Source organism: Schistocerca serialis, chromosome 8 (assembly GCF_023864345.2).
Source record: "Schistocerca serialis cubense isolate TAMUIC-IGC-003099 chromosome 8, iqSchSeri2.2, whole genome shotgun sequence".
NCBI lineage: Eukaryota > Metazoa > Arthropoda > Insecta > Orthoptera > Acrididae > Schistocerca > Schistocerca serialis.
This window is the reverse complement of record NC_064645.1, coordinates 435,372,580-435,385,461: the sequence shown is the minus strand read 5'-3', so window position 1 is coordinate 435,385,461 and position 12,882 is coordinate 435,372,580. Positions and strand designations below refer to the sequence as shown.

General features: G+C 39.3%; 1 protein-coding gene across 3 annotated transcripts in view; it reads left to right on the top strand.

Annotated features, from left to right (window-relative positions):
- The window catches only part of LOC126416110 (ATPase family AAA domain-containing protein 2-like), a 233,383-nt gene that overhangs the window by 40,056 nt on the left and 180,445 nt on the right, over positions 1-12,882 (top strand). For all 3 annotated transcript variants that reach the window (XM_050083621.1, XM_050083622.1, XM_050083620.1), the window contains exon 4: positions 4,410-4,587. In XM_050083621.1, the coding sequence (XP_049939578.1) occupies positions 4,410-4,587 (178 nt within the window). The remainder of the gene's footprint in view (positions 1-4,409; positions 4,588-12,882) is intronic.

The window sequence follows — 12,882 nt, the reverse complement described above, 5'->3', positions numbered from 1 at the left end:
TTGTAACATTATAAGGGGGCTTCAAAAAGTAAGTTACTCATTACTATGGGAGGCCAAATGACATTTATTGATTGCTGTACTACATTTCAAAGTGACACGGTTGTGTGACGCTATTTTCCAACAGGCACATTCTACCCATCTTTCAATTCCTCATTGACAGTATCTGCTCAGCGCTCATGGTGCCGTTCAGTAACTGAGTCAGTTCCTCAGACTGTGTCATCTGTGATCAATGTCAATGGCCTTCTTTCCCAATCAGGGTCAGCAACATGTGTAAGGCCTTGGTCAAACTGTCGGCACCATTCTGTTATGGCTCTACGCAACATAGCACATACTGCTAGTTAATCTTGGAAGGCTTCAGGCCTTTTACGCACATGTCATATTTTACCACATATTTGAGCCTCGGTGTATGTTTCCAGTTGGCATGCTGTTTCATGCCCACAGTGGGATGCAACTGTTGCCCATACCACAGCGGAAGTGTGGCTGCAGGAAACTCAGAAAAACACACACAAACACACACTTCTGACAATGGGCCACTCTTAGGCAATAGTGTTAGCAAGGGTCGACATGTGTAACTTACTTCTTGGAACTCCCCTTGCACCAACAGTAGACCTCAACACACATAACCCAGGAGAAGTCTCTTGAATATAGTTACCAAACATGTGGCCTGTTACGGGTGTGCTCTGAATGAGATCAATTCTTTCAGTTGTGTCATTAAGGTGGAAATTTTGTTTATAGAGTCGATGCATTGTACCTGTGCCCAGTTTATAGCCTGACATCACATGAAAGTCATTAAAAGAGCAACTGGCAAACTTTTTTCACAAATATATGAATCATTAAAGGAAGTTTCTCAAAGCAATTTTTTGTCAGATAACAGTATGCAGCAAGCCTTTGTCAGATAACAGTATACAGCAAGCCGACACACTGTCTTCAGTGTACTGTACGCAGGAGCTCGTAATCCATTGTCTGTGTTATTACAATTCCATTGACCTGCTTTGTTGAGTTGACCCTGGCCCTAATTTATTGGAATTATTTTATTTTAGTTAATTTCTTCAACAAGGTCGCTGTATTGGGTGATACAACCTATGTTGCCTTAGTGGCAATTGTCCGCAGCTCGCGGTTGCGTTCTCACTTCCCGAGCACGGGGTCCCGGGTTCAATTCCTGGCGGGTCAAGGATTTTCACCTGCCTTGAGATGACTGGGTGTTTGTGTTATCCTCATCATTTCATCATCATCCTGGAAAGTGGCAAAATTGGGCTGAGCAAAGGTTGGGAAATTGTATGGGCACTTATAACTGCGCAGTTGAGTGCTCCACAAACCCGACATCATCATCTTAGTGGCAATTTACATGTTCCTTAAAATGGGTGTGAAAGCAAACGGGGAAAAGTTGATTGTGGTTATACATCCTACAGAATGTTCATCAGTACTGCATAGGCTGAGGGTAAGATGCCTCTGGAATAGCTAAAAGGAAATCCACAGATTCTTGATTTGACTGTGGCCACAAGATGATACGATGTGGCAATGAACAACACAAACACTTTTAGAGGGCAAGTACTTGTTATGAAACTGAGGATGAGTGAGGATGGTTTAGATTCTAATTGGGCCTTACACAACAGAAATTAATAAAGCAGAAAAAACAGTTACTTCCTCCAAGAAGTTTTCGGCCACTCTTTTAAGATTCCATGCCGTTGCTGAATCAAAAGATCTCAATAACATGTCTTTCTTGCAGAAGTTAACCCCCTCCCCCTCTGCTGCTACCTGCAGCTTAGTCTTTTAACTTACAGCATATTTTGTTTAATGCTGTATCACATCTGTTCCTGTTGTGGTAATCTTTGTTTAACACTTGTGCATGACTCGTGTAGATAGCCAACTGTTATGGACAGATCATATAAATTTATGTTTTTTGTTCTGTGCACATTTTCTGAGATCTGTTGTTCAAGCCAGTAACTATTCCATTTTAACAAAAGGTTATATATGAATTGGAGGGTTCATGCAGTGAACAACAGCATGAACTCATTTTTCCCTTTTTTTTTATTGCCAACATTGTGTGAAAACAGTTGACGGAAAGTGAGATATGTTACTGATAGAGGTTGTGGCGTATAAATCCTTTACCATTCAAAGGATTGATAGGTTTTACAGTTCCAAGGGAAAGTATATCGTCACTTAACATTTAACACAGAAAAAGTGTCATTTTAACTGAGACATCCAGGAACTTTTTTTTTTTTCGTTGTCTGCATATATTCCCTGAATTAGTCTACAGAAAGATATCATGTGATTTTGACAACTCTGCCTTTTAAATTTTATACCTGCGTCACCACAACCTTAGTCAGCATTATAGAAAGAGAAGAGGAAGTAGGTGATAAGATGGGAGATATGATGCTGGAAGAAGAATTTGACAGAGCACCGACACACTTCGCAAGGCCCTGGGGTAGACTATTTTCCCTCAGAACTACTATTATCCAAGGGGAGGGGGGGGGGGGGGGGGGGTTGTTCAACCATAACAAGACCATCCTACCTACTCTACAAGATGAATGAGACAGGAAATACTCTCAGGCTTCAAGAAGAATGTAATATTTCCAGTTTCAAAGAGAACAGGTGGTGTCAAGTTTGAATATTACTAAACCATCAGTTTTTAAAGTCATAGTTGCAAAATGCTGACATTAATTATTTACCAAAGAGTGCGAAACCTGGTGGAAGCCAACCTCTGGGATGATCACTTTCGGTTCAGGAGAAATGTTTGAATATGTATAATGATACTGACCCTTGAATTACCTTAAAAGATAGGTCAAAGAAAGCCAAATCTATGTTCATAACATTTTTATATTTAGAGAAAGCTTTTGAAAATGTTGACTGGAATATGCTCTTTGAAATTCTGGAGCTAGCAGGGGTAAAATAAAGAGTGTGGAAGTTTATATACAACTTGTACAGAAACCATACGGCAGTTACAGAGTTGAGGACAATGAAAGGGAAGCAGTGGCAGAGAAGGGAGTGAGACAGTGGTGTAGCCTATCCCCAGTGTTATTCAATCTGCACATTGGGCAACTGTGGAGGAAGCCAAGGAGAAATTTTGGAATGGGAATTAAAGTTCAGAGAGAAGAAATAAAAACTTTGATGTTTTCCTGTGACGTTGTAATTTTGTCAGAAAGCAAAAGGCTTAAAAGAGCAGTTGAACAGGATGGACAGTGTCTTGAAAGCAGAATGTAAGATGAACATCAACAAAATCAAAGCAATGATAATGGAGTGTAGTTGAATTACATTAGATGATTCTGAGAGAATTAGAAATTAGGAAATGAGGCTCCAAAAGTAGACGAGTTTTGCTATTTGAGCAACAAAATAACTAATGATTGCAGAAGTAGAGAGAATATAAAATGTTGACTAGGAGTGACAAGAAAAGTATTTCTGAAGAAGAGAAATTTGTTGACACACTTCAACTTGAGCCACAGGAAGCATCTGGTGAAAGTATTTGGAGTGTAGCCTTGTATGGAAGTGAGAATTTGATGATAAGCCATTTGACTAGAAGAGAGAAGAAGATATTGAAATGTGCTGCTACAGGAGATGCTGAAAATTAAATGGATAGAATGCATAATTAATAAGGAAGTACTGAATGGAATAGGAGAGAAAAGATATTTGGCATAACCTGACTAAAAGAAGGGATTGGTTTACAGGACACATTCTGAGACATCAAGGAATTATTAGTTTAATGTTGGTTAGAAATTCTGGCAGTCAGAATTGTAGAGGGAGATCAAGAGATGAATACATTAAGCAAGTTCAAAAGGATGTTGGTTGCCATACTTATTTGGAGGTGGAAAAACTTGCACAGGATAGAGTGGAGAATGTGCACCACACTGTCTTCGGTCTGAAGACCACATTGTCATCTGCAGTTTTAGAATAAGACAATTCTAAAAATATTTAAATAGGGATAGAGATATCTACTACTCTGCTTCTCTTAAATGTAATATTTTATGGTGAAAAAGAATACACGGAAGTAACTGGAATATGGAATGTTTGAGGACAGATCATGGCTCACTAAATGGGTGAAGCAATGAGTAACATTTAGGCAGTCTGTCTTTTTCTGATGGGGGAGAGTAACCTATTCTGGGGGGGCGAGGGGACCCGCCTAAAATTTTGATGGCACTACTGTCGCATTTATTTTTATGTTCCTTGGTTGTAGCACCATTTTGTTTATTCATTGTGTGCCCATCTTTCAGTACACTTTGCTTTTGTATCAAGACGTAATAATAGTTGTTCCTTTGCATTTCTGTGTTTGAATTTGAATTCCATAAACTTTAACAGGAAGTCCCTGTTTGCTCCTCAGAACCTTATCTACTTCTTCTGTGATAAACAAAATATGTGATCACTTTGACTGGAATAATTTTACTTAGCAACTGATCACCTATTTTATTATTTTTCAGAAATTCGTTCAAGGCGCCATATTAGATGTGGAGCACCTCTGACTTTAAGTGAAAGAAATTCAGTTTACAGAGATGGTATGGTTGAAGATTTAGATGACAGTGATTCATTTGATCATCCAGAAGATGACGACGATGATGATGACGACGACATTTTTAGCCCTTGTCGCAAAAGAGTAAGGTAAGCAAAAATTTTTAATTATTTTAATTCTGTAGTGTCAGATTACAACATTATCTATGAACTCCCTGCCCCCTTGGAAACAATTACATGTATACATTATCTGGGAATAATGCTGCAAAGAGCTGTGAAGAATGAGAGTGTAAAATCAGTAAGGGTGATTGACAGAAACTTCCCTGTTTCCGAAAAAAATTAGGGTAAATGCTTTATGCCAGCAAACAGCACAGTATTGTGAATTTTTCTTGAGGACTGCCAAAGTGTTTTGGTTCTTTGGAGGAATATGTAGGCAAAGAAAGGGAACAGTGTTCATGTTCCTGCTGGCTAACTTGTCAGTATGTGACTTGGTGGCTGCAAGCTAAATGTCAGGCTGCAAATTCAAATGTATGATTTCTATGCTAAGTTAGTATCTTCCCCCCCCCCCCCCCCCTCCCCCCCCCCTCCCCACCGGTCCTATTTTCTTTTCATTTTTTAAAAAACTAAAGGCATTGAATGGAAAGTGACTGAGTGATTCAAATTCTTATCCCAGTAACTGGCTGTGTGCGTTGGTTCTCAGAAAGGCAAGTCTGTACCACCTGCAATAGGACAATATTTAGTAAAGCATTGTGAATCTCAGAACAACTCTGAGATATAATATAGCATTACATTCAGATACCTCATGGCTTAATTCTTTACAGCAGTGGGAAATTGGGCAAGTGATCCAGTCTGTACTGGAACACACATCCACATACATTCATATATAAGAAAAATGAAATTCAAGTGAGTTGATATTGTAAATATGAGTAAAATGTTTTGTGAGAACTTCTAGTATAATTTATTGGACAGCAGGGAAGAGAGAAAAGGTAACAGAAAAACTGACAAATAGGTGCACAGAGAAGAAAGCCATCAAAAAGGAGAGGAATTGTTTTTTCATCTCTAGTATAGTTTGTGGTGCTGTATAAGAGAGTTCCAGTGTGGCAGTATTACCATTTGGACTGGGAAATACAGGTTTTAAGAAATAAATTGATTTTTATATCTACTTTAAGATTAAAGGAGACCATACACTGAAACTCAGGAGCATTGAGTCATCTATGCAATTGACATGATTGTTTTTAGAAAAGTGTCCTCTACAACATTGTCTAGTACACAAAATACCCTAAATTCAAAAATAACCAGTCAAAATGGCCTCCAAAGTTTAGTATCTAAAGTTTCAAAAATACACTTTTTAGGGGCAAAAATAAACAAACAAGTAGTGATTTATGAGTGTCTATTTTTTTCCTGTAGTTAGATATCATACACTACTAGCCTCACCGAGCGAGGTGGCGCAGTGGTTAGCACACTGGACTCGCATTCGGGAGGACGACGGTTCAATCCCGTCTCCAGCCATCCTGATTTAGGTTTTCTGTGATTTCCTTAAATCGTTTCAGGCAAATGCCGGGATGGTTCCTTTGAAAGGGCACGGCCGATTTCCTTCCCCATCCTTCCCTAACCCGAGCTTGTGCTCTGCCTCTAATGACCTCGTTGTCGATGGGACGTTAAAAACACTAACCTAACCTAACCTACTAGCCTCATGTAGAGCAATAACACTTACAAATGTTTACTTAATTTTATATGAATTTTTGAAATTTGAAAAGTTTCATTTTTTATAGAGTTTGGGGTTAGTTATCTCAGGTGGGACTGAATATAAAAATATGATTTTTGCTCAGTTTGTACACGTATGTGATAGCAACGTACTGTAAAAATTTCAACAATGATATGTGACTGTGAACAAAGATATGAATTTTTGAAAATAAGGAGATGGCTGTTGCCTATTTATGTGTGAAATTGGCGGGATATAATCAATTATTATTGAAGTAAGGTACTGAATTATATATAAAAAGTGCAAACATCACTGAAATTAACATTTATATTGTTTTGACATACTTAAATTAAATATTTTCAATTAACATCCTTCGAGATGTGACTGTCCCTAAACCTGGTAGTGAATGTTAAGAACACTTATTTCTTCAGACAGCTTGTGTGATGTAGAATACGACCTCCCAGTTGCTGTGGTAAGTTCTAGCACTGGAAGTTTCCTCAAAACATTTTTCATTGGTATCCAAACTTTGTCACTAGTAGATTTCTTGATAATGTTTTTGGGCAAACAGGGTGGTATAAATGCACAAAATCGTCATTGTTGTGGGATTTTAGAATCTATGCCTCCCTGGTGTGTGAATATCTTTTGTGTTGCTATGGGCAACTATGGACGCTATGAGTTGTTTTATTCTGTGTATTGAGCTCTTTGTGTGTAATTCATGTAGCTTGTTTAATGTATCAATAAATTGTTCCAATCAGAAACCAGCCATAAATTACTCTGCTAACAGGTTATGAACCCAGGATTATAAATCGGTGTAATATTCTAAAAAAAACTTAAAAGATCACTGGCTCTGGAAAATTAGCAGCAGCGCGCAGTGATTTGGAACGCCGTAACTGCTAAAATCATGGTGCCAGTAAATACCAATTCATTGCCTACAATCGAAAAACTGATGGGGAAAGAAAGCTACAGTACCTGGCAGTTCGCTATGCGAACAAATTTAGAACACGAACAGTTGTGGGGATGTGTCAATGGCAAAGTATAGGATGTAACTAAATTTTGTACAGAAAGAGCCAAAATTATGCTCTGCATCCATCTGTCGATATATGTTCACTTGCAAGATACATCTACAGCAAAAAATGCGTGGGAGAAGCTAAAGCAAGTCTACGAAGATTCTGGTCTTTCCACAAGGATAGGGCTATTAAAAACGATACCGTCAACCAGAGCGGAGAATTGTTCAACAGTAGAGGAATATGTATCAAAGATAATTTCCACATCACAAAAATTAAATGGGTTGAATTTTGAAGTCAAAGAAGAATGGATTGGGTGTATTCTGCTTGCAGGATTACCAGACGAATATAACCCTATGGGGTCATTCCATGTCAGTTCAACCAATTTGAGAAAATGTTCCAGCTGATAGTCTCAGATTTGGCTGAAATTTAGCACACCAAAGCTACCAAGTGTGGAACACTCACGTACAAAATTTTAAGTTCCCCTGCCAATTAGTTCCAGAATTATGGCTTGTGAAAGAAGGTGGCGTGACCCGGAAATTGCAACCCGCATCTGGCAATCTTCAGACCCAACTTCAGGTCTTAATAACTTTGGAGCTATTTCGCACAGTCCAGTGAAATTTTTACAGCCCAGTAACATCCACTCAAACACAATCTATTAATCAAAATACCAACAACATATTTCTGAGGGAAAATAAAAAATTCCAAAATGTGATTAAAAAAATGTAATACGTTCAAAGGTACATATTGTAGGTGCCCTCTATGCCAAATATAATTCACTCAAATAAATAAATTTTTGTGGTAAGCTTAATGTGGCCTAACCACACACAGGACTCATCTTGCCCATATCAGTCACACAAACAGAGTTACATGCACGCGAAAATACAAAAATTTGAAAAATTACCTGAAAGATGTGGATTTTCTAAGTGTGGTAGCACAAAAGGGACAAGTGGTATCCAAGCCAAATTTCAAACACTGGATAAGTAGACCATAATATAATATGTGGCAAAATTTCAACTTGTTGTTGCAAGGCATTTGTGTACAATAAAAGTTGACAGAGATGTACTTGGTTGTGTTTCTTTTAACGTGATTCAGCAAGTAATAGTGATGATGCAGACAGCTTGTTTCAGATAAAGCTGCAGCAATTGTTGGGAACCATTAGGCAACAGAAAGTTAAACAATGGTACTGTTCAGGGACAGAATGAGTCATTGTTAGGCAGGAACAACAGAGGAAACAAGCAACAATTACAGGTTACTCGTGTTTTTAAGATTCTAGTTCAGACTGGTCAGTACTGTGGTGGAAAGTCAGTATGGAGGCAGAAGAGTGTACTAGTGGTGCTTTTGTTCAAACAAGTTGCAGTATTGGTAGAGCACAAGCATTTGAATGTCATAAAACAACATATGGAACAAAATGTGGCATTCGCTTTGTACTGTATGATCTGGATGAATCGGACCAAGATTTGTTGCTATGGAGATCCGGGATACACCCTGTGGGCACAAGAAATACAGTTCCAGGAACCTTTAGTGTTTATCATCATATGAAAGTGTTTCTGGATGAGTATTCTTTCCTACAAAGAAGTTGTTTTGATCCATTTCTGATTCATAAGAAGACAGTGAAGTGTAGCCTCAGAGAAATTGATATAAAATCAGTATTGAAAGTGAACCAGTGCATGGGACTTAACATGAAACCAGGACAAAAGTTATGTTCCAGGTGTGTTACACTGCAGAAAATGAAGAATATTCTGATAATTTACATGACAGTGACGAAGAGTATCAGCCGCCTACAACCACAGTGGATGAGCAATTAAATACTTCAACGGCTGCTCTTGGTTTGTCTCCCATGAAGACACACAAAGTTGGGAAAAGAGACAGGCCCAACTATGGTAGAAGAAAACTACAAGAAGCTTAAATGGGATTAAAACACAAAATATCTTGACACACTAATGATGGAAGAGGAAGAACTATCGGCTCCAAAGGAACAGAAATCATGCCAGAAATGCTCTGATTTGGACAAAATTGTGCACGATTTGAAAGAAAAATGTGCCATATCCACACGCCAGAAAAAAGTAGCAATTCTTACCCTTGCATCTTCCAGCTGGTCTATTGACTACACTGCAAAGGAATTCAGTGTTTCTACATACATGGTAAAGCAAGCTAGGAAAATAAAAGCAACCCAAGGAGTGCTTCCACAACTTCAGCAGGCTCAGGGTAAGCAATTGAGTTCAGAAATAAAGGTGCTAGTGTCGGAGTTTTATGAGAATAATGACTACACCCGAATAATGCCTGGAAAAAAAAAGACTATGTAACAGTAAAAATGGGAAATGTACATGTACAGATGCATCTTAAAGTATAACACACGCAAAAAAGATCAATATTAGATGTGCAAGCATAGCTTCTGTTGTAGCGTGTTAATCTTAGAGACCAATATTATATGTGAAAGCTTAGCTTTTCTTGTAGATATACGGTACTGTGTACATTAGTGTAAACCGTTAACTTTTCCTCTTGTGTGTCCGCACTATGTAACCAGTGATCTTGCTATTGGCTGACTATAACACGTGTCCTATGCTCTGAATAGCTGCTGTCATAGGCTGGCGAGACCTCGTGGCTTGAGATATGACTGGCTTACAAAAGGACATCGCAACCTTGCTTTCAACGCTCCGGAAACTAGCGCGCTGTGTTTGGTGCAATTCGAATTTACACTTGCGTAATACGAAAATATGCAGTGTATATGTTGCTGCAAATCAAAGGTCTTTCCAAAACTTCTCTCCTTTTTTTATTAAAAGTCTCTCCAATACTCCCCCCCCCCCCCCCCCACCCCCCCCCCCCCCCCCCCCCCCGTCTTTACCTTTTTTTTCAGGAAGTTCTACGCAATTGTATAAAACGCAAACGATTCAAAGGATTGATAAGTTTTACAGTTGCGAGGGAAAATTCTACGGAAAACCTACTGTCACTTAGCACAGAAAAAGTGTATTTTCGCCTGGGAAAAAGCATATTTTTTAAACGGGATATCCGGGAATAATCCGGGAATTTTTTTTTCCTTGTCCCCGTATACACCCTGGTACAGGACCTGCAACATGCGGTCATGCTTTATCCTGCTGAAATGTAGGGTTTCACAGGGATCAAATGAAGGGTAGAGCCACGGGTCATAACGCATCTGAAATGTAACGTCCACTGTTCAAAGTGCCATCAATGCGAACAAGAGGTGACTGAGACGTGTAACCAATGGCACCCGACACCATCACACCGGGTGATACGCCAGTATGGCGATGACGAATACACGCTTTCAATGTGTGTTCGCCGCGGTGTCGCCAAACATGGGTGCGACCATCATGATGCTGTAAACAGAATCTGGACTCATCTGAAAACATGTTTTGCAATTCGTGTACCCAGGTTCATCGTTGAGTACCCTATCGCAGGCACTCCTGTCTGTGATGCAGCGTCAAGGGTAACCGCAGCCATGGTCTCTGAGCTGATAGTCCGTGCTGCTGCAAACGACGTCAAACTGTTCGTGCAGATGGTTGTTGTCTTGCAAACGTTCCTATCTGTTGACTCAGGGATCGAGACGTGGCCATGCCGATAAGATGCCTGTCATCTTGACTGCTAGTGATACGAGATCATTGGGATCCAGCACGGCGTTCCGTATTACCCTCCTGAACCCACTGATTCCATATTCTGCTAACAGTTATTGGGTCTCTACCAACGCGAGCAGCAATGTCGCGATACGATAAACTGCAATCACGATAGGCTACAATCCGACCTTTATCAAAGTTGGAAACGTGATGGAACGCATTTCTCCTCCTTACACGAGGCATCACGACGACGTTTCACCAGGCAATGCCGGTCAACTGCTGTTTGTGTATGAGAAATCAGTTGGAAACTTTCCTTATGTCAGCACATTGTAGGTGTCACCACCAACGCCAATCTTTTGTGAATGCTCTGAAAAGCTAATATTTGCATATCACAGCATCTTCTTCCTGTCGGTTAAATTTTGCTTCTGTAGCATGTCATCTTTGCGGTGTAGCAATTTTAATGGCCAGTAGTGTACTATAGAGGTGAATCAGGTGATGTGTCTGTCATGAACCTGTGTGTTTTTAGTGACTGTTTAATTCATTATGCCATTGCAGTTCATGCCCACATTCGCACTGTCATGGCATATGTGAAAAACAAGTTGCCTCACATAAATTTTGCGAAATACTTCAGTGATGGGGCAGCTAGTCAGTACAAAAACTGTAAAAATCTAAAAAATTTATGTATGCATTACCGTGATTTTCAGATTCACGCAGAATGGAATTTTTTTGCAACAAGTCATGGAAAAATGTATGTGATGGTATTGGTGCTACCATTAAGCGCATGGCATCACGAGCTAGTCGGCGGCATCCTACAGAAGGTCACATTCTAACACCTCTTCAATTATCTACCTGGGTACAGAAAAATATCTCTGGCATACAATCATTCTATGTTTCGAAAATTGAGGTGAAATCAGTCAAAGAGTTGCTGCAAAGCAGACTAGAAGACGTTAAAACTGTTGCAGGCATAAGGAGCCATCATCACTTCTCTCCAGCGGGCTCCGACAATGTGCAGATGAGCAGATCGTCCAGTTATAACTATAGGTTCATGCACAATATGTGTCTTCACAGTGTGTCTGACTCAGGATTCAGAAGCAAAAGCAGCAACATACAACCAGGTTGCTATGTTATTGCTGTTTATGATGACAAATGGTACTTAGGATGTGTTGCAGAGTGCTGTGAAGCAGAAGGTGATGTATTTGTGAACTACATGGCACCAGCAGGACCAGAAAGATCATTTCATTGGCCACATTTGGCAGACAGGTGTTGGATTCCTTTTGTACATATTCTTATGACAGTTCCAGTTCCTACCACAGTGTCAGGAAGACAGTACAATTTGCCACTCAATGTACAGAATACAGTAGCTAAAGTGTGGGAGAACTTCTGTTCAAAGCACAATCGACTGGTTTTTTACCAGTTAAGGTGCAGTAAACATTAATGATAGGTTGTGTTAATCTGTGTATATGTTGTTGCTTAGTAATTAAACAGTTGTGGGAGAGAATAAGAAGAGGCAGAACAGTTTACGATATGTTTTTACAAAACTGTGTTGTGGAATAATGGCCACATTACCAAATACATCTGTCAACTTCCATTGTACACAAATGTCTTGCAATAACATGCTGAAATTTTGAGATGTATATCATTATGGTCTACTTATGCAGTGTGTGAAGTTTGGCTTGGATACCACTTGTCCCTTTTGTGCTACCACACTTCGAAAATCTATGTTTTTCAGGTAATTTTTCAAATTTTTGTATTTTTGTGTGCATGTAACTCAGTTTTTGTGATTGATATGGGCATGATGAGTTCTGTGTGTGTTTAGGCCACATTAAGCTTACCACAAAAAAATTTATACCCTTTTTGAGTGAATTATATTTAGCATAGAGGGGACCTACAATATGTACCTTTTAACGTAGTACATTTTTTTAATCACATTTTGGAATTTTTTTTATTTTCCCTCAGAAATATGTTGTTGGTGTTTTGATTCATGGAGTGTGTTCTCTAAGTGGATGTTACTGGGTTGTAAAAATTTCACTGGACTGTGTGTAATAGTTCAAAAGTTATTAAGACCTGAAGTTGGGTCTGAAGATAGATTGCCAGATGCGGGTTGCAATTTCCAGGTCACGCCACTTTCTTTCACAGGTTTTAATTCTGGAACTAATTGGCAGGGGAAACT